General features: G+C 42.9%; 1 protein-coding gene across 1 annotated transcript; it reads right to left on the bottom strand.

Annotated features, from left to right (window-relative positions):
* Positions 1-19,054: 19,054 nt before the first annotated feature.
* Positions 19,055-22,439, bottom strand: LOC136437419 (soma ferritin-like). Its single transcript, XM_066432028.1, has 6 exons — positions 22,368-22,439; positions 21,918-21,984; positions 21,507-21,608; positions 21,074-21,202; positions 19,923-20,066; positions 19,055-19,297 (listed from the first exon to the last, which is right to left on the bottom strand). Exons 2-6 carry the CDS (start codon positions 21,960-21,962, stop codon positions 19,151-19,153), a joined length of 567 nt encoding a protein of 188 aa, XP_066288125.1. The 5' UTR covers positions 21,963-21,984; positions 22,368-22,439; the 3' UTR covers positions 19,055-19,150.

The following is a 22,439-nucleotide window of genomic DNA, read 5'->3' as shown; positions in this document are numbered from 1 at the left end:
TCTTTCTGACAACATCAGTCGTTTCTACCTAGAAAATTTTTTCTACGAGTTTTATCCTACGCAAAAGTGCCAAAATTTGACCATCGTTTTTGACGTGAAAATTATGTTTTTGTCTCCTGATTTACCAAAATTAGAGAGGTTGAAGAAACAGAACTCAGCTGGTCCTATAGCGGAAGGGATAGGCTTTCATCCCATACACAGTTGATTTACTTCGGAATACTTCCCTGGAAGAGACAGTACCTAGACTCGAGGGTGCGCAGCCTCCAATTGAAACCCCAAATAAACTGGGGTGTGCTCCCTTAAACGGACCCGTCCTGCAAAAAATACTGACCATAACAGCCAACAAATTGCATTTTTCCCGGGAAACTGTGTAGCCCGGACCCAACCTGATCGAAAAAAATTCGGATTTCGCAAGTTTTAATATGGTTATATAATGTCATATAATGTGCTGATTTGCCCCCCTCCCACGCCCCCCCCCCTTAGAACACGGCCAAACAGCCTTCAAAGTGTGTTTCCTGAACATTGATGACGTAACATTTACCAAAACATTGTTTTTTGCATTACTCTATTACAGGGGCACTGGGATATTGCATATGTTTGTTTAATAGTCGCTCCTGCATCAAGTAGCAGACGCTTTTCAGTGAAAAAAGCCTTTGATGACGTCATTCTCGTACTTTCCTGCCCAATCCAGTGTCAAGTTCGCTGTCGCGCTAGTTTACAACATTCAGGCAAATAAGTCGCACAAATCAGAAGATACATCCCTAGGCTTGTTTATCGCACCGAGACCGACCCCAATTTGTACAGCCTTTTCTCAGCAGATGCCCGTTTATACGTTCATAGCTGTTAGAAGTGCGGCTCAGACCGCCATCCTAACCAAAGATACATCATTAAAGTTCGTTTTTCTACAAAATAAAAGAAATCTTGGCAACGAAAGCACTTGGGTAATGAGGCTAGGTCTATTCTCTATCAGTTAACGCTCAAAATTAAAATTCTAACTGCTTCCCGTAGAAGTACGGAACTTAAAACGGCACTGTTCTCAATGGAAAAGACAGGCAAGTGAAAGTCATTGTGACGTCATGAAGTCAACTACGTTCTAGGCGGTTTGTAGCGTTTATTCTAGTCAGAAATAGAAGGAAAGCCTCCTCAATCACAAGAGCGTCACACTGACATGCCTTTCTACTGCAATACCTGTTCATTAAGCATGAATTTATGGAAAAAATCGTCTTCAAGTGGAAGCTACCATTGTGACGCAATTGCTATTATGCGCCTTGAATGGTACCGAGGCCCAGAAGGACAAAATCAGCCTTCCGACACGGTAACTTTCAACCACCTGTAACTCGAGAACGAAAAGTCGCAAACAACTCAAACTTCGCATGCTGATAGGTGATAACTCTTTTAAGTCATAGACAACATAAATCATAATTTGCATATATTAACGGTGCACACCCCAGTTCTTCCGCGACCGGGGTCCACAGAAGTGCGCGACAAAAAAGTGACGGAAGGGTTTCGAGGGGCTGGGTTTGAGTTTAGATTTCTCATAATGTGCTTCGAACTGACATTAGATACTAGCATGGCTGAAAAGCGTATGAATTGGTGTGTTTTGGGTGAAAATTGCGTTTCGATCTGAGCCTTACTTCCGGATATCCATCCGCGTTGATGGTGAAATGTCCCTTGGCCGGAGATTGACCTTTGTTGCGTTCTGTGGGTCATGCTGACATGCCTCGCGCCGTGGATGATTAAAGAAATCTAAGTACTAGAATTTTCTTTATAATTGGCTCGACTGTACGCTAGGTTTTTCTCTTTCTGACAACATCAGTCGTTTCTACCTAGAAAATTTTTTCTACGAGTTTTATCCTACGCAAAAGTGCCAAAATTTGACCATCGTTTTTGACGTGAAAATTATGTTTTTGTCTCCTGATTTACCAAAATTAGAGAGGTTGAAGAAACAGAACTCAGCTGGTCCTATAGCGGAAGGGATAGGCTTTCATCCCATACACAGTTGATTTACTTCGGAATACTTCCCTGGAAGAGACAGTACCTAGACTCGAGGGTGCGCAGCCTCCAATTGAAACCCCAAATAAACTGGGGTGTGCTCCCTTAAACGGACCCGTCCTGCAAAAAATACTGACCATAACAGCCAACAAATTGCATTTTTCCCGGGAAACTGTGTAGCCCGGACCCAACCTGATCGAAAAAAATTCGGATTTCGCAAGTTTTAATATGGTTATATAATGTCATATAATGTGCTGATTTGCCCCCCTCCCACGCCCCCCCCCCCCCCTTAGAACACGGCCAAACAGCCTTCAAAGTGTGTTTCCTGAACATTGATGACGTAACATTTACCAAAACATTGTTTTTTGCATTACTCTATTACAGGGGCACTGGGATATTGCATATGTTTGTTTAATAGTCGCTCCTGCATCAAGTAGCAGACGCTTTTCAGTGAAAAAAGCCTTTGATGACGTCATTCTCGTACTTTCCTGCCCAATCCAGTGTCAAGTTCGCTGTCGCGCTAGTTTACAACATTCAGGCAAATAAGTCGCACAAATCAGAAGATACATCCCTAGGCTTGTTTATCGCACCGAGACCGACCCCAATTTGTACAGCCTTTTCTCAGCAGATGCCCGTTTATACGTTCATAGCTGTTAGAAGTGCGGCTCAGACCGCCATCCTAACCAAAGATACATCATTAAAGTTCGTTTTTCTACAAAATAAAAGAAATCTTGGCAACGAAAGCACTTGGGTAATGAGGCTAGGTCTATTCTCTATCAGTTAACGCTCAAAATTAAAATTCTAACTGCTTCCCGTAGAAGTACGGAACTTAAAACGGCACTGTTCTCAATGGAAAAGACAGGCAAGTGAAAGTCATTGTGACGTCATGAAGTCAACTACGTTCTAGGCGGTTTGTAGCGTTTATTCTAGTCAGAAATAGAAGGAAAGCCTCCTCAATCACAAGAGCGTCACACTGACATGCCTTTCTACTGCAATACCTGTTCATTAAGCATGAATTTATGGAAAAAATCGTCTTCAAGTGGAAGCTACCATTGTGACGCAATTGCTATTATGCGCCTTGAATGGTACCGAGGCCCAGAAGGACAAAATCAGCCTTCCGACACGGTAACTTTCAACCACCTGTAACTCGAGAACGAAAAGTCGCAAACAACTCAAACTTCGCATGCTGATAGGTGATAACTCTTTTAAGTCATAGACAACATAAATCATAATTTGCATATATTAAACGGACCCGTCCTGCAAAAAATACTGACCATAACAGCCAACAAATTGCATTTTTCCCGGGAAACTGTGTAGCCCGGACCCAACCTGATCGAAAAAAATTCGGATTTCGCAAGTTTTAATATGGTTATATAATGTCATATAATGTGCTGATTTGCCCCCTCCCACGCCCCCCCCCCCCTTAGAACACGGCCAAACAGCCTTCAAAGTGTGTTTCCTGAACATTGATGACGTAACATTTACCAAAACATTGTTTTTTGCATTACTCTATTACAGGGGCACTGGGATATTGCATATGTTTGTTTAATAGTCGCTCCTGCATCAAGTAGCAGACGCTTTTCAGTGAAAAAAGCCTTTGATGACGTCATTCTCGTACTTTCCTGCCCAATCCAGTGTCAAGTTCGCTGTCGCGCTAGTTTACAACATTCAGGCAAATAAGTCGCACAAATCAGAAGATACATCCCTAGGCTTGTTTATCGCACCGAGACCGACCCCAATTTGTACAGCCTTTTCTCAGCAGATGCCCGTTTATACGTTCATAGCTGTTAGAAGTGCGGCTCAGACCGCCATCCTAACCAAAGATACATCATTAAAGTTCGTTTTTCTACAAAATAAAAGAAATCTTGGCAACGAAAGCACTTGGGTAATGAGGCTAGGTCTATTCTCTATCAGTTAACGCTCAAAATTAAAATTCTAACTGCTTCCCGTAGAAGTACGGAACTTAAAACGGCACTGTTCTCAATGGAAAAGACAGGCAAGTGAAAGTCATTGTGACGTCATGAAGTCAACTACGTTCTAGGCGGTTTGTAGCGTTTATTCTAGTCAGAAATAGAAGGAAAGCCTCCTCAATCACAAGAGCGTCACACTGACATGCCTTTCTACTGCAATACCTGTTCATTAAGCATGAATTTATGGAAAAAATCGTCTTCAAGTGGAAGCTACCATTGTGACGCAATTGCTATTATGCGCCTTGAATGGTACCGAGGCCCAGAAGGACAAAATCAGCCTTCCGACACGGTAACTTTCAACCACCTGTAACTCGAGAACGAAAAGTCGCAAACAACTCAAACTTCGCATGCTGATAGGTGATAACTCTTTTAAGTCATAGACAACATAAATCATAATTTGCATATATTAACGGTGCACACCCCAGTTCTTCCGCGACCGGGGTCCACAGAAGTGCGCGACAAAAAAGTGACGGAAGGGTTTCGAGGGGCTGGGTTTGAGTTTAGATTTCTCATAATGTGCTTCGAACTGACATTAGATACTAGCATGGCTGAAAAGCGTATGAATTGGTGTGTTTTGGGTGAAAATTGCGTTTCGATCTGAGCCTTACTTCCGGATATCCATCCGCGTTGATGGTGAAATGTCCCTTGGCCGGAGATTGACCTTTGTTGCGTTCTGTGGGTCATGCTGACATGCCTCGCGCCGTGGATGATTAAAGAAATCTAAGTACTAGAATTTTCTTTATAATTGGCTCGACTGTACGCTAGGTTTTTCTCTTTCTGACAACATCAGTCGTTTCTACCTAGAAAATTTTTTCTACGAGTTTTATCCTACGCAAAAGTGCCAAAATTTGACCATCGTTTTTGACGTGAAAATTATGTTTTTGTCTCCTGATTTACCAAAATTAGAGAGGTTGAAGAAACAGAACTCAGCTGGTCCTATAGCGGAAGGGATAGGCTTTCATCCCATACACAGTTGATTTACTTCGGAATACTTCCCTGGAAGAGACAGTACCTAGACTCGAGGGTGCGCAGCCTCCAATTGAAACCCCAAATAAACTGGGGTGTGCTCCCTTAAACGGACCCGTCCTGCAAAAAATACTGACCATAACAGCCAACAAATTGCATTTTTCCCGGGAAACTGTGTAGCCCGGACCCAACCTGATCGAAAAAAATTCGGATTTCGCAAGTTTTAATATGGTTATATAATGTCATATAATGTGCTGATTTGCCCCCCTCCCACGCCCCCCCCCCTTAGAACACGGCCAAACAGCCTTCAAAGTGTGTTTCCTGAACATTGATGACGTAACATTTACCAAAACATTGTTTTTTGCATTACTCTATTACAGGGGCACTGGGATATTGCATATGTTTGTTTAATAGTCGCTCCTGCATCAAGTAGCAGACGCTTTTCAGTGAAAAAAGCCTTTGATGACGTCATTCTCGTACTTTCCTGCCCAATCCAGTGTCAAGTTCGCTGTCGCGCTAGTTTACAACATTCAGGCAAATAAGTCGCACAAATCAGAAGATACATCCCTAGGCTTGTTTATCGCACCGAGACCGACCCCAATTTGTACAGCCTTTTCTCAGCAGATGCCCGTTTATACGTTCATAGCTGTTAGAAGTGCGGCTCAGACCGCCATCCTAACCAAAGATACATCATTAAAGTTCGTTTTTCTACAAAATAAAAGAAATCTTGGCAACGAAAGCACTTGGGTAATGAGGCTAGGTCTATTCTCTATCAGTTAACGCTCAAAATTAAAATTCTAACTGCTTCCCGTAGAAGTACGGAACTTAAAACGGCACTGTTCTCAATGGAAAAGACAGGCAAGTGAAAGTCATTGTGACGTCATGAAGTCAACTACGTTCTAGGCGGTTTGTAGCGTTTATTCTAGTCAGAAATAGAAGGAAAGCCTCCTCAATCACAAGAGCGTCACACTGACATGCCTTTCTACTGCAATACCTGTTCATTAAGCATGAATTTATGGAAAAAATCGTCTTCAAGTGGAAGCTACCATTGTGACGCAATTGCTATTATGCGCCTTGAATGGTACCGAGGCCCAGAAGGACAAAATCAGCCTTCCGACACGGTAACTTTCAACCACCTGTAACTCGAGAACGAAAAGTCGCAAACAACTCAAACTTCGCATGCTGATAGGTGATAACTCTTTTAAGTCATAGACAACATAAATCATAATTTGCATATATTAACGGTGCACACCCCAGTTCTTCCGCGACCGGGGTCCACAGAAGTGCGCGACAAAAAAGTGACGGAAGGGTTTCGAGGGGCTGGGTTTGAGTTTAGATTTCTCATAATGTGCTTCGAACTGACATTAGATACTAGCATGGCTGAAAAGCGTATGAATTGGTGTGTTTTGGGTGAAAATTGCGTTTCGATCTGAGCCTTACTTCCGGATATCCATCCGCGTTGATGGTGAAATGTCCCTTGGCCGGAGATTGACCTTTGTTGCGTTCTGTGGGTCATGCTGACATGCCTCGCGCCGTGGATGATTAAAGAAATCTAAGTACTAGAATTTTCTTTATAATTGGCTCGACTGTACGCTAGGTTTTTCTCTTTCTGACAACATCAGTCGTTTCTACCTAGAAAATTTTTTCTACGAGTTTTATCCTACGCAAAAGTGCCAAAATTTGACCATCGTTTTTGACGTGAAAATTATGTTTTTGTCTCCTGATTTACCAAAATTAGAGAGGTTGAAGAAACAGAACTCAGCTGGTCCTATAGCGGAAGGGATAGGCTTTCATCCCATACACAGTTGATTTACTTCGGAATACTTCCCTGGAAGAGACAGTACCTAGACTCGAGGGTGCGCAGCCTCCAATTGAAACCCCAAATAAACTGGGGTGTGCTCCCTTAAACGGACCCGTCCTGCAAAAAATACTGACCATAACAGCCAACAAATTGCATTTTTCCCGGGAAACTGTGTAGCCCGGACCCAACCTGATCGAAAAAAATTCGGATTTCGCAAGTTTTAATATGGTTATATAATGTCATATAATGTGCTGATTTGCCCCCCTCCCACGCCCCCCCCCCTTAGAACACGGCCAAACAGCCTTCAAAGTGTGTTTCCTGAACATTGATGACGTAACATTTACCAAAACATTGTTTTTTGCATTACTCTATTACAGGGGCACTGGGATATTGCATATGTTTGTTTAATAGTCGCTCCTGCATCAAGTAGCAGACGCTTTTCAGTGAAAAAAGCCTTTGATGACGTCATTCTCGTACTTTCCTGCCCAATCCAGTGTCAAGTTCGCTGTCGCGCTAGTTTACAACATTCAGGCAAATAAGTCGCACAAATCAGAAGATACATCCCTAGGCTTGTTTATCGCACCGAGACCGACCCCAATTTGTACAGCCTTTTCTCAGCAGATGCCCGTTTATACGTTCATAGCTGTTAGAAGTGCGGCTCAGACCGCCATCCTAACCAAAGATACATCATTAAAGTTCGTTTTTCTACAAAATAAAAGAAATCTTGGCAACGAAAGCACTTGGGTAATGAGGCTAGGTCTATTCTCTATCAGTTAACGCTCAAAATTAAAATTCTAACTGCTTCCCGTAGAAGTACGGAACTTAAAACGGCACTGTTCTCAATGGAAAAGACAGGCAAGTGAAAGTCATTGTGACGTCATGAAGTCAACTACGTTCTAGGCGGTTTGTAGCGTTTATTCTAGTCAGAAATAGAAGGAAAGCCTCCTCAATCACAAGAGCGTCACACTGACATGCCTTTCTACTGCAATACCTGTTCATTAAGCATGAATTTATGGAAAAAATCGTCTTCAAGTGGAAGCTACCATTGTGACGCAATTGCTATTATGCGCCTTGAATGGTACCGAGGCCCAGAAGGACAAAATCAGCCTTCCGACACGGTAACTTTCAACCACCTGTAACTCGAGAACGAAAAGTCGCAAACAACTCAAACTTCGCATGCTGATAGGTGATAACTCTTTTAAGTCATAGACAACATAAATCATAATTTGCATATATTAACGGTGCACACCCCAGTTCTTCCGCGACCGGGGTCCACAGAAGTGCGCGACAAAAAAGTGACGGAAGGGTTTCGAGGGGCTGGGTTTGAGTTTAGATTTCTCATAATGTGCTTCGAACTGACATTAGATACTAGCATGGCTGAAAAGCGTATGAATTGGTGTGTTTTGGGTGAAAATTGCGTTTCGATCTGAGCCTTACTTCCGGATATCCATCCGCGTTGATGGTGAAATGTCCCTTGGCCGGAGATTGACCTTTGTTGCGTTCTGTGGGTCATGCTGACATGCCTCGCGCCGTGGATGATTAAAGAAATCTAAGTACTAGAATTTTCTTTATAATTGGCTCGACTGTACGCTAGGTTTTTCTCTTTCTGACAACATCAGTCGTTTCTACCTAGAAAATTTTTTCTACGAGTTTTATCCTACGCAAAAGTGCCAAAATTTGACCATCGTTTTTGACGTGAAAATTATGTTTTTGTCTCCTGATTTACCAAAATTAGAGAGGTTGAAGAAACAGAACTCAGCTGGTCCTATAGCGGAAGGGATAGGCTTTCATCCCATACACAGTTGATTTACTTCGGAATACTTCCCTGGAAGAGACAGTACCTAGACTCGAGGGTGCGCAGCCTCCAATTGAAACCCCAAATAAACTGGGGTGTGCTCCCTTAAACGGACCCGTCCTGCAAAAAATACTGACCATAACAGCCAACAAATTGCATTTTTCCCGGGAAACTGTGTAGCCCGGACCCAACCTGATCGAAAAAAATTCGGATTTCGCAAGTTTTAATATGGTTATATAATGTCATATAATGTGCTGATTTGCCCCCCTCCCACGCCCCCCCCCCCCTTAGAACACGGCCAAACAGCCTTCAAAGTGTGTTTCCTGAACATTGATGACGTAACATTTACCAAAACATTGTTTTTTGCATTACTCTATTACAGGGGCACTGGGATATTGCATATGTTTGTTTAATAGTCGCTCCTGCATCAAGTAGCAGACGCTTTTCAGTGAAAAAAGCCTTTGATGACGTCATTCTCGTACTTTCCTGCCCAATCCAGTGTCAAGTTCGCTGTCGCGCTAGTTTACAACATTCAGGCAAATAAGTCGCACAAATCAGAAGATACATCCCTAGGCTTGTTTATCGCACCGAGACCGACCCCAATTTGTACAGCCTTTTCTCAGCAGATGCCCGTTTATACGTTCATAGCTGTTAGAAGTGCGGCTCAGACCGCCATCCTAACCAAAGATACATCATTAAAGTTCGTTTTTCTACAAAATAAAAGAAATCTTGGCAACGAAAGCACTTGGGTAATGAGGCTAGGTCTATTCTCTATCAGTTAACGCTCAAAATTAAAATTCTAACTGCTTCCCGTAGAAGTACGGAACTTAAAACGGCACTGTTCTCAATGGAAAAGACAGGCAAGTGAAAGTCATTGTGACGTCATGAAGTCAACTACGTTCTAGGCGGTTTGTAGCGTTTATTCTAGTCAGAAATAGAAGGAAAGCCTCCTCAATCACAAGAGCGTCACACTGACATGCCTTTCTACTGCAATACCTGTTCATTAAGCATGAATTTATGGAAAAAATCGTCTTCAAGTGGAAGCTACCATTGTGACGCAATTGCTATTATGCGCCTTGAATGGTACCGAGGCCCAGAAGGACAAAATCAGCCTTCCGACACGGTAACTTTCAACCACCTGTAACTCGAGAACGAAAAGTCGCAAACAACTCAAACTTCGCATGCTGATAGGTGATAACTCTTTTAAGTCATAGACAACATAAATCATAATTTGCATATATTAACGGTGCACACCCCAGTTCTTCCGCGACCGGGGTCCACAGAAGTGCGCGACAAAAAAGTGACGGAAGGGTTTCGAGGGGCTGGGTTTGAGTTTAGATTTCTCATAATGTGCTTCGAACTGACATTAGATACTAGCATGGCTGAAAAGCGTATGAATTGGTGTGTTTTGGGTGAAAATTGCGTTTCGATCTGAGCCTTACTTCCGGATATCCATCCGCGTTGATGGTGAAATGTCCCTTGGCCGGAGATTGACCTTTGTTGCGTTCTGTGGGTCATGCTGACATGCCTCGCGCCGTGGATGATTAAAGAAATCTAAGTACTAGAATTTTCTTTATAATTGGCTCGACTGTACGCTAGGTTTTTCTCTTTCTGACAACATCAGTCGTTTCTACCTAGAAAATTTTTTCTACGAGTTTTATCCTACGCAAAAGTGCCAAAATTTGACCATCGTTTTTGACGTGAAAATTATGTTTTTGTCTCCTGATTTACCAAAATTAGAGAGGTTGAAGAAACAGAACTCAGCTGGTCCTATAGCGGAAGGGATAGGCTTTCATCCCATACACAGTTGATTTACTTCGGAATACTTCCCTGGAAGAGACAGTACCTAGACTCGAGGGTGCGCAGCCTCCAATTGAAACCCCAAATAAACTGGGGTGTGCTCCCTTAAACGGACCCGTCCTGCAAAAAATACTGACCATAACAGCCAACAAATTGCATTTTTCCCGGGAAACTGTGTAGCCCGGACCCAACCTGATCGAAAAAAATTCGGATTTCGCAAGTTTTAATATGGTTATATAATGTCATATAATGTGCTGATTTGCCCCCCTCCCACGCCCCCCCCCCCTTAGAACACGGCCAAACAGCCTTCAAAGTGTGTTTCCTGAACATTGATGACGTAACATTTACCAAAACATTGTTTTTTGCATTACTCTATTACAGGGGCACTGGGATATTGCATATGTTTGTTTAATAGTCGCTCCTGCATCAAGTAGCAGACGCTTTTCAGTGAAAAAAGCCTTTGATGACGTCATTCTCGTACTTTCCTGCCCAATCCAGTGTCAAGTTCGCTGTCGCGCTAGTTTACAACATTCAGGCAAATAAGTCGCACAAATCAGAAGATACATCCCTAGGCTTGTTTATCGCACCGAGACCGACCCCAATTTGTACAGCCTTTTCTCAGCAGATGCCCGTTTATACGTTCATAGCTGTTAGAAGTGCGGCTCAGACCGCCATCCTAACCAAAGATACATCATTAAAGTTCGTTTTTCTACAAAATAAAAGAAATCTTGGCAACGAAAGCACTTGGGTAATGAGGCTAGGTCTATTCTCTATCAGTTAACGCTCAAAATTAAAATTCTAACTGCTTCCCGTAGAAGTACGGAACTTAAAACGGCACTGTTCTCAATGGAAAAGACAGGCAAGTGAAAGTCATTGTGACGTCATGAAGTCAACTACGTTCTAGGCGGTTTGTAGCGTTTATTCTAGTCAGAAATAGAAGGAAAGCCTCCTCAATCACAAGAGCGTCACACTGACATGCCTTTCTACTGCAATACCTGTTCATTAAGCATGAATTTATGGAAAAAATCGTCTTCAAGTGGAAGCTACCATTGTGACGCAATTGCTATTATGCGCCTTGAATGGTACCGAGGCCCAGAAGGACAAAATCAGCCTTCCGACACGGTAACTTTCAACCACCTGTAACTCGAGAACGAAAAGTCGCAAACAACTCAAACTTCGCATGCTGATAGGTGATACCTCTTTTAAGTCATAGACAACATAAATCATAATTTGCATATATTAAACGGACCCGTCCTGCAAAAAATACTGACCATAACAGCCAACAAATTGCATTTTTCCCGGGAAACTGTGTAGCCCGGACCCAACCTGATCGAAAAAAATTCGGATTTCGCAAGTTTTAATATGGTTATATAATGTCATATAATGTGCTGATTTGCCCCCCTCCCACGCCCCCCCCCCCTTAGAACACGGCCAAACAGCCTTCAAAGTGTGTTTCCTGAACATTGATGACGTAACATTTACCAAAACATTGTTTTTTGCATTACTCTATTACAGGGGCACTGGGATATTGCATATGTTTGTTTAATAGTCGCTCCTGCATCAAGTAGCAGACGCTTTTCAGTGAAAAAAGCCTTTGATGACGTCATTCTCGTACTTTCCTGCCCAATCCAGTGTCAAGTTCGCTGTCGCGCTAGTTTACAACATTCAGGCAAATAAGTCGCACAAATCAGAAGATACATCCCTAGGCTTGTTTATCGCACCGAGACCGACCCCAATTTGTACAGCCTTTTCTCAGCAGATGCCCGTTTATACGTTCATAGCTGTTAGAAGTGCGGCTCAGACCGCCATCCTAACCAAAGATACATCATTAAAGTTCGTTTTTCTACAAAATAAAAGAAATCTTGGCAACGAAAGCACTTGGGTAATGAGGCTAGGTCTATTCTCTATCAGTTAACGCTCAAAATTAAAATTCTAACTGCTTCCCGTAGAAGTACGGAACTTAAAACGGCACTGTTCTCAATGGAAAAGACAGGCAAGTGAAAGTCATTGTGACGTCATGAAGTCAACTACGTTCTAGGCGGTTTGTAGCGTTTATTCTAGTCAGAAATAGAAGGAAAGCCTCCTCAATCACAAGAGCGTCACACTGACATGCCTTTCTACTGCAATACCTGTTCATTAAGCATGAATTTATGGAAAAAATCGTCTTCAAGTGGAAGCTACCATTGTGACGCAATTGCTATTATGCGCCTTGAATGGTACCGAGGCCCAGAAGGACAAAATCAGCCTTCCGACACGGTAACTTTCAACCACCTGTAACTCGAGAACGAAAAGTCGCAAACAACTCAAACTTCGCATGCTGATAGGTGATAACTCTTTTAAGTCATAGACAACATAAATCATAATTTGCATATATTAAACGGACCCGTCCTGCAAAAAATACTGACCATAACAGCCAACAAATTGCATTTTTCCCGGGAAACTGTGTAGCCCGGACCCAACCTGATCGAAAAAAATTCGGATTTCGCAAGTTTTAATATGGTTATATAATGTCATATAATGTGCTGATTTGCCCCCCTCCCACGCCCCCCCCCCCCTTAGAACACGGCCAAACAGCCTTCAAAGTGTGTTTCCTGAACATTGATGACGTAACATTTACCAAAACATTGTTTTTTGCATTACTCTATTACAGGGGCACTGGGATATTGCATATGTTTGTTTAATAGTCGCTCCTGCATCAAGTAGCAGACGCTTTTCAGTGAAAAAAGCCTTTGATGACGTCATTCTCGTACTTTCCTGCCCAATCCAGTGTCAAGTTCGCTGTCGCGCTAGTTTACAACATTCAGGCAAATAAGTCGCACAAATCAGAAGATACATCCCTAGGCTTGTTTATCGCACCGAGACCGACCCCAATTTGTACAGCCTTTTCTCAGCAGATGCCCGTTTATACGTTCATAGCTGTTAGAAGTGCGGCTCAGACCGCCATCCTAACCAAAGATACATCATTAAAGTTCGTTTTTCTACAAAATAAAAGAAATCTTGGCAACGAAAGCACTTGGGTAATGAGGCTAGGTCTATTCTCTATCAGTTAACGCTCAAAATTAAAATTCTAACTGCTTCCCGTAGAAGTACGGAACTTAAAACGGCACTGTTCTCAATGGAAAAGACAGGCAAGTGAAAGTCATTGTGACGTCATGAAGTCAACTACGTTCTAGGCGGTTTGTAGCGTTTATTCTAGTCAGAAATAGAAGGAAAGCCTCCTCAATCACAAGAGCGTCACACTGACATGCCTTTCTACTGCAATACCTGTTCATTAAGCATGAATTTATGGAAAAAATCGTCTTCAAGTGGAAGCTACCATTGTGACGCAATTGCTATTATGCGCCTTGAATGGTACCGAGGCCCAGAAGGACAAAATCAGCCTTCCGACACGGTAACTTTCAACCACCTGTAACTCGAGAACGAAAAGTCGCAAACAACTCAAACTTCGCATGCTGATAGGTGATAACTCTTTTAAGTCATAGACAACATAAATCATAATTTGCATATATTAAACGGACCCGTCCTGCAAAAAATACTGACCATAACAGCCAACAAATTGCATTTTTCCCGGGAAACTGTGTAGCCCGGACCCAACCTGATCGAAAAAAATTCGGATTTCGCAAGTTTTAATATGGTTATATAATGTCATATAATGTGCTGATTTGCCCCCCTCCCACGCCCCCCCCCCCTTAGAACACGGCCAAACAGCCTTCAAAGTGTGTTTCCTGAACATTGATGACGTAACATTTACCAAAACATTGTTTTTTGCATTACTCTATTACAGGGGCACTGGGATATTGCATATGTTTGTTTAATAGTCGCTCCTGCATCAAGTAGCAGACGCTTTTCAGTGAAAAAAGCCTTTGATGACGTCATTCTCGTACTTTCCTGCCCAATCCAGTGTCAAGTTCGCTGTCGCGCTAGTTTACAACATTCAGGCAAATAAGTCGCACAAATCAGAAGATACATCCCTAGGCTTGTTTATCGCACCGAGACCGACCCCAATTTGTACAGCCTTTTCTCAGCAGATGCCCGTTTATACGTTCATAGCTGTTAGAAGTGCGGCTCAGACCGCCATCCTAACCAAAGATACATCATTAAAGTTCGTTTTTCTACAAAATAAAAGAAATCTTGGCAACGAAAGCACTTGGGTAATGAGGCTAGGTCTATTCTCTATCAGTTAACGCTCAAAATTAAAATTCTAACTGCTTCCCGTAGAAGTACGGAACTTAAAACGGCACTGTTCTCAATGGAAAAGACAGGCAAGTGAAAGTCATTGTGACGTCATGAAGTCAACTACGTTCTAGGCGGTTTGTAGCGTTTATTCTAGTCAGAAATAGAAGGAAAGCCTCCTCAATCACAAGAGCGTCACACTGACATGCCTTTCTACTGCAATACCTGTTCATTAAGCATGAATTTATGGAAAAAATCGTCTTCAAGTGGAAGCTACCATTGTGACGCAATTGCTATTATGCGCCTTGAATGGTACCGAGGCCCAGAAGGACAAAATCAGCCTTCCGACACGGTAACTTTCAACCACCTGTAACTCGAGAACGAAAAGTCGCAAACAACTCAAACTTCGCATGCTGATAGGTGATAACTCTTTTAAGTCATAGACAACATAAATCATAATTTGCATATATTAAACGGACCCGTCCTGCAAAAAATACTGACCATAACAGCCAACAAATTGCATTTTTCCCGGGAAACTGTGTAGCCCGGACCCAACCTGATCGAAAAAAATTCGGATTTCGCAAGTTTTAATATGGTTATATAATGTCATATAATGTGCTGATTTGCCCCCCTCCCACGCCCCCCCCCCTTAGAACACGGCCAAACAGCCTTCAAAGTGTGTTTCCTGAACATTGATGACGTAACATTTACCAAAACATTGTTTTTTGCATTACTCTATTACAGGGGCACTGGGATATTGCATATGTTTGTTTAATAGTCGCTCCTGCATCAAGTAGCAGACGCTTTTCAGTGAAAAAAGCCTTTGATGACGTCATTCTCGTACTTTCCTGCCCAATCCAGTGTCAAGTTCGCTGTCGCGCTAGTTTACAACATTCAGGCAAATAAGTCGCACAAATCAGAAGATACATCCCTAGGCTTGTTTATCGCACCGAGACCGACCCCAATTTGTACAGCCTTTTCTCAGCAGATGCCCGTTTATACGTTCATAGCTGTTAGAAGTGCGGCTCAGACCGCCATCCTAACCAAAGATACATCATTAAAGTTCGTTTTTCTACAAAATAAAAGAAATCTTGGCAACGAAAGCACTTGGGTAATGAGGCTAGGTCTATTCTCTATCAGTTAACGCTCAAAATTAAAATTCTAACTGCTTCCCGTAGAAGTACGGAACTTAAAACGGCACTGTTCTCAATGGAAAAGACAGGCAAGTGAAAGTCATTGTGACGTCATGAAGTCAACTACGTTCTAGGCGGTTTGTAGCGTTTATTCTAGTCAGAAATAGAAGGAAAGCCTCCTCAATCACAAGAGCGTCACACTGACATGCCTTTCTACTGCAATACCTGTTCATTAAGCATGAATTTATGGAAAAAATCGTCTTCAAGTGGAAGCTACCATTGTGACGCAATTGCTATTATGCGCCTTGAATGGTACCGAGGCCCAGAAGGACAAAATCAGCCTTCCGACACGGTAACTTTCAACCACCTGTAACTCGAGAACGAAAAGTCGCAAACAACTCAAACTTCGCATGCTGATAGGTGATAACTCTTTTAAGTCATAGACAACATAAATCATAATTTGCATATATTAAACGGACCCGTCCTGCAAAAAATACTGACCATAACAGCCAACAAATTGCATTTTTCCCGGGAAACTGTGTAGCCCGGACCCAACCTGATCGAAAAAAATTCGGATTTCGCAAGTTTTAATATGGTTATATAATGTCATATAATGTGCTGATTTGCCCCCCTCCCACGCCCCCCCCCCCCTTAGAACACGGCCAAACAGCCTTCAAAGTGTGTTTCCTGAACATTGATGACGTAACATTTACCAAAACATTGTTTTTTGCATTACTCTATTACAGGGGCACTGGGATATTGCATATGTTTGTTTAATAGTCGCTCCTGCATCAAGTAGCAGACGCTTTTCAGTGAAAAAAGCCTTTGATGACGTCATTCTCGTACTTTCCTGCCCAATCCAGTGTCAAGTTCGCTGTCGCGCTAGTTTACAACATTCAGGCAAATAAGTCGCACAAATCAGAAGATACATCCCTAGGCTTGTTTATCGCACCGAGACCGACCCCAATTTGTACAGCCTTTTCTCAGCAGATGCCCGTTTATACGTTCATAGCTGTTAGAAGTGCGGCTCAGACCGCCATCCTAACCAAAGATACATCATTAAAGTTCGTTTTTCTACAAAATAAAAGAAATCTTGGCAACGAAAGCACTTGGGTAATGAGGCTAGGTCTATTCTCTATCAGTTAACGCTCAAAATTAAAATTCTAACTGCTTCCCGTAGAAGTACGGAACTTAAAACGGCACTGTTCTCAATGGAAAAGACAGGCAAGTGAAAGTCATTGTGACGTCATGAAGTCAACTACGTTCTAGGCGGTTTGTAGCGTTTATTCTAGTCAGAAATAGAAGGAAAGCCTCCTCAATCACAAGAGCGTCACACTGACATGCCTTTCTACTGCAATACCTGTTCATTAAGCATGAATTTATGGAAAAAATCGTCTTCAAGTGGAAGCTACCATTGTGACGCAATTGCTATTATGCGCCTTGAATGGTACCGAGGCCCAGAAGGACAAAATCAGCCTTCCGACACGGTAACTTTCAACCACCTGTAACTCGAGAACGAAAAGTCGCAAACAACTCAAACTTCGCATGCTGATAGGTGATAACTCTTTTAAGTCATAGACAACATAAATCATAATTTGCATATATTAAACGGACCCGTCCTGCAAAAAATACTGACCATAACAGCCAACAAATTGCATTTTTCCCGGGAAACTGTGTAGCCCGGACCCAACCTGATCGAAAAAAATTCGGATTTCGCAAGTTTTAATATGGTTATATAATGTCATATAATGTGCTGATTTGCCCCCCTCCCACGCCCCCCCCCCCTTAGAACACGGCCAAACAGCCTTCAAAGTGTGTTTCCTGAACATTGATGACGTAACATTTACCAAAACATTGTTTTTTGCATTACTCTATTACAGGGGCACTGGGATATTGCATATGTTTGTTTAATAGTCGCTCCTGCATCAAGTAGCAGACGCTTTTCAGTGAAAAAAGCCTTTGATGACGTCATTCTCGTACTTTCCTGCCCAATCCAGTGTCAAGTTCGCTGTCGCGCTAGTTTACAACATTCAGGCAAATAAGTCGCACAAATCAGAAGATACATCCCTAGGCTTGTTTATCGCACCGAGACCGACCCCAATTTGTACAGCCTTTTCTCAGCAGATGCCCGTTTATACGTTCATAGCTGTTAGAAGTGCGGCTCAGACCGCCATCCTAACCAAAGATACATCATTAAAGTTCGTTTTTCTACAAAATAAAAGAAATCTTGGCAACGAAAGCACTTGGGTAATGAGGCTAGGTCTATTCTCTATCAGTTAACGCTCAAAATTAAAATTCTAACTGCTTCCCGTAGAAGTACGGAACTTAAAACGGCACTGTTCTCAATGGAAAAGACAGGCAAGTGAAAGTCATTGTGACGTCATGAAGTCAACTACGTTCTAGGCGGTTTGTAGCGTTTATTCTAGTCAGAAATAGAAGGAAAGCCTCCTCAATCACAAGAGCGTCACACTGACATGCCTTTCTACTGCAATACCTGTTCATTAAGCATGAATTTATGGAAAAAATCGTCTTCAAGTGGAAGCTACCATTGTGACGCAATTGCTATTATGCGCCTTGAATGGTACCGAGGCCCAGAAGGACAAAATCAGCCTTCCGACACGGTAACTTTCAACCACCTGTAACTCGAGAACGAAAAGTCGCAAACAACTCAAACTTCGCATGCTGATAGGTGATAACTCTTTTAAGTCATAGACAACATAAATCATAATTTGCATATATTAACGGTGCACACCCCAGTTCTTCCGCGACCGGGGTCCACAGAAGTGCGCGACAAAAAAGTGACGGAAGGGTTTCGAGGGGCTGGGTTTGAGTTTAGATTTCTCATAATGTGCTTCGAACTGACATTAGATACTAGCATGGCTGAAAAGCGTATGAATTGGTGTGTTTTGGGTGAAAATTGCGTTTCGATCTGAGCCTTACTTCCGGATATCCATCCGCGTTGATGGTGAAATGTCCCTTGGCCGGAGATTGACCTTTGTTGCGTTCTGTGGGTCATGCTGACATGCCTCGCGCCGTGGATGATTAAAGAAATCTAAGTACTAGAATTTTCTTTATAATTGGCTCGACTGTACGCTAGGTTTTTCTCTTTCTGACAACATTAGTCGTTTCTACCTAGAAAATTTTTTCTACGAGTTTTATCCTACGCAAAAGTGCCAAAATTTGACCATCGTTTTTGACGTGAAAATTATGTTTTTGTCTCCTGATTTACCAAAATTAGAGAGGTTGAAGAAACAGAACTCAGCTGGTCCTATAGCGGAAGGGATAGGCTTTCATCCCATACACAGTTGATTTACTTCGGAATACTTCCCTGGAAGAGACAGTACCTAGACTCGAGGGTGCGCAGCCTCCAATTGAAACCCCAAATAAACTGGGGTGTGCTCCCTTAACCTCAGGACCACTCAAGTTTCTGATTGTATCATTCATTGAAGATGATTGAATGATTTGTTTCTTTTGTGCTTACTGAAGAGCAACAGAAACTGCATCCAAAAACAATTGTGTGCTACTTCCCCCCACCCAGGGTATCCCTGTCGAAGATGTACTCGCCCAACCCGGATCCCACACGCTTCAGCTTGGTGACGTAATCCCCCAGCTGCTTGATGCGTGTCACCTCCTCCTTCAGGAAGTGGTAGTTCAGGAAGTCCTGCATCTGCAGTGGAAAACCTTCATTAGTCATTCATTCATTCATTCTTGATCAGTTATTATAACCTTCGGCAAGAAGGTTATGTTTTCGTTAACGTTCGTGTGTGTGTCTGTGTGTGTGTCAAGACGATAACTCAAGAATGGTAATGATTTTTGAGTAGTAGATAGCTCTTGAAAGGGACAGTAAGTCATATAGGTTTGGGACACCTAGCGGATTTTTGGAACTGCAGGAGCCGATATTGTTTCAAACTTTGAAAGAGTAACAGAAGAAGGGGTTGACAGATCGTAATAACATTTGGTATGTACATAGCTTTAGTGATGATCTTGTTAAAATCCAGTGTAAATGACCTTACCTGTGGATCCCCGTGTTGATCTGCGATCTTGTAAAGATCCAGAGTAAACGATCTTACCTGTGGATCCCCGTGCTGATCTGCGATCTTGTAAAGATCCAGTGTAAATGACCTTACCTGTTGATCTGCGATCTTGTAAAGATCCAGTGCAAATGAACTTACCTGTGGATCTCCGTGTTGATCTGCGATCTTGTAAAGATCCAGTGTAAATGATCTTATCTGTGGGTCCGGCCACCCGTGTTGATCTGCGATCTTGTAAATATCCAGTTTCCGTGATCTTACCTGTGGATCCCCGTGCTGATCTGCGATTTTGTACAGATCCAGCAGCTCCTGGTTCTGGTTCTTCTCCAGTTCTAGAGCTGCTTGCATAGCGTCCAGCCCGTCGTTCCACTGGGCCTGCTGCGGCTTCTGCAGGTCCTGGTAAACCTGCCATGTCAAGTCATGGGGATATGTTATGTTTTGATTAGCAGACAATAGATTTATGATGATGTCCAGGAGAGATTTTATTTATTTATTATTTATTTATTGGTTTGGCATTACTAAGGGCGAACCCATGTGCAGCCGACTGTAGGTTTCTGGACCATCGCACACCGGGGCATGCCCCTACTCTTTTTCGAAAGGTGTGGTGGGTTCTATTACGTGCGCGGGGTGTGGCTCTCCCCAAACACGGGACCTCCATTTAACGTCCTAACCGAGGGACGTCCCTAACCCTAGATGAGCTAGGTACTCATTTACACCTGAGTGAAGTGAGGAAAGTCGTGTTAAGTGCTTTTCCCAAGGGCACAACGTCCGGGCGCAAGTTCGGACATGTCTCTGGGCACAACCCGGGATTAGATTCCGGGTCCCATTGTTTGACAGCCGCGCGCTCTACCACTTGCGCCACATAACGCCACACAGGAGAGATTCAATGTTACATATAGGGTCAGTGAATTAAGTCTGAATCTATTAAGCTGGCAATAGGGGTTGTAATGATATCTTATGAAGGCGTTACTCAGGTGTGTACCGCACGGAGGGCTCAGGCTGAACAGTGAACACCCAGGAGTAAGTTTCCTTATCAGTGCCTTTATAGCGCAAAAGCGTGACATGGTCATGGCAGGGGGGGATGCCAAGGGCTTATAAGTGTACGCGAGTCTACATATATTACTGTTGTGATAAGTGGCTATGTAATATAAGCTGCCAGGTGGTCCTAAGTACACCACTTCTTTCCGGCCCCAAATGCAAAATCTATCCACTACTCGGAAATCAAGACTGTAGCATGTCCAGAGCAGAAATAAAGAACCGTATTAAAGTTCCAATGCAGTGCCATTGGAAGTAGGAAGCCCACAAATGACCAGGGCCTATTGTTGACTTTGCAATACCTAAAGTTACCCACATACCAAATATGATCGCAATCCCCCACAACAACTAGGCCTATCCCTTGTCCAAATACACACCGCGCGGCCGCCGCGCTTGTTCTGGTAGTCCACCAGCACGTTGGCTTGTTGCCGCTCCTCCTCAGACATGCGCCGGAAGAACCTGGCGAATCCATCCAGGGACACGTCATCACGGCCGAAGTACGACGCCTGAGGAAAATATACGAACACAGCTTTCGCAAGATATCACATGACTTTGGGTTTTGCTGTTAGGCCTGGCCTTCGTCTAATGTATTTTTAAAGGGGCTGATTATGACTCTCTCTAACCAATAACAATCACATTTCTGACGGTATAGGTTAATACAATCAAAAAAGCGATAAACACAATTCAAACACACTGGTTGCCCATTTTTAGGAAAAGAGCTTTTAATTTCCTTGCCTCCCTTCCTCATACCGACATACGATACAGATAACCCTTATATAATGATGAGCTCTAATAGCTTGTTGACCTCACCATGGACATGTAGACATAGCTGGCGTACAGTTCCATGTTGATCTGCTTGTTGATTCCAGCCTCGCTTTCATCGTGGAAGTTCTGGCGCACCGGGGCGGGGGCCTGGCGCGGACAGGGATCAATCAATCAATGAATCAATCAATGAATCAATCAATCAATCAATCAATCAATTAAAAGAAACAAGAGAAAGTGACTGACTTAAGCAATCAATGAAAAATTGAGCTTTACTTGTCAATGAGTGAGTGAATGAAATCGGTAGCCATACAAAAAATATTGAAGTTGTCAGCAGAACTACATGTAGTTTGAAATCTAGACGACATGCATATAGCATGTGACGCGTTTTGAAGACTAATTCCACTCAACTTGTTTCTAAATGTAGTTTGCATGCGCAGTCTGGTGCAGAGTACTCACCACTCCCGTCACCAAGACGAGCACACAGATCAGGAGTTTCGACATGCTGATTTTGGAGGTCTTAAACCTGAAAAGAGCAGGTAATCCATAATTGAATGAAAGACACACACACACACACACACACACACACACACAGACACACACACACACGCACGCACACACACACACACACACACACACACACACATACGCACACACACACACACAGACGAACGCTGCCGAAATAATTACCTTCTCGGCTAAGGTGTAAGGTAACGAGAATGGAATAAAATTGAATAGTAGTTGAATTTTCCCGTGATAATCATAATGGATGTCAAGTATAACAAATCTATATTACAGAAAACGTTTGTGAAAAGACGTTTGCATCAAACAGACATCACCTGATCACCGTATGCCCATCAAGACACTACTATATGAATACAAGAGTCAACATTTCCACTGAAAAAGTACCTGAAGTTTCTCTGGTCCTGTCACTGCGCGAAGGAAGCAGGCAAATGACGAGTCTGTCAGGATGTGAAATGT

This window comes from Branchiostoma lanceolatum, chromosome 6, assembly GCF_035083965.1.
Source record: "Branchiostoma lanceolatum isolate klBraLanc5 chromosome 6, klBraLanc5.hap2, whole genome shotgun sequence".
Lineage (NCBI taxonomy): Eukaryota > Metazoa > Chordata > Leptocardii > Amphioxiformes > Branchiostomatidae > Branchiostoma > Branchiostoma lanceolatum.
Note: the sequence above shows the minus strand (reverse complement) of the source record. Positions and strands in the feature narration are given on the sequence as shown.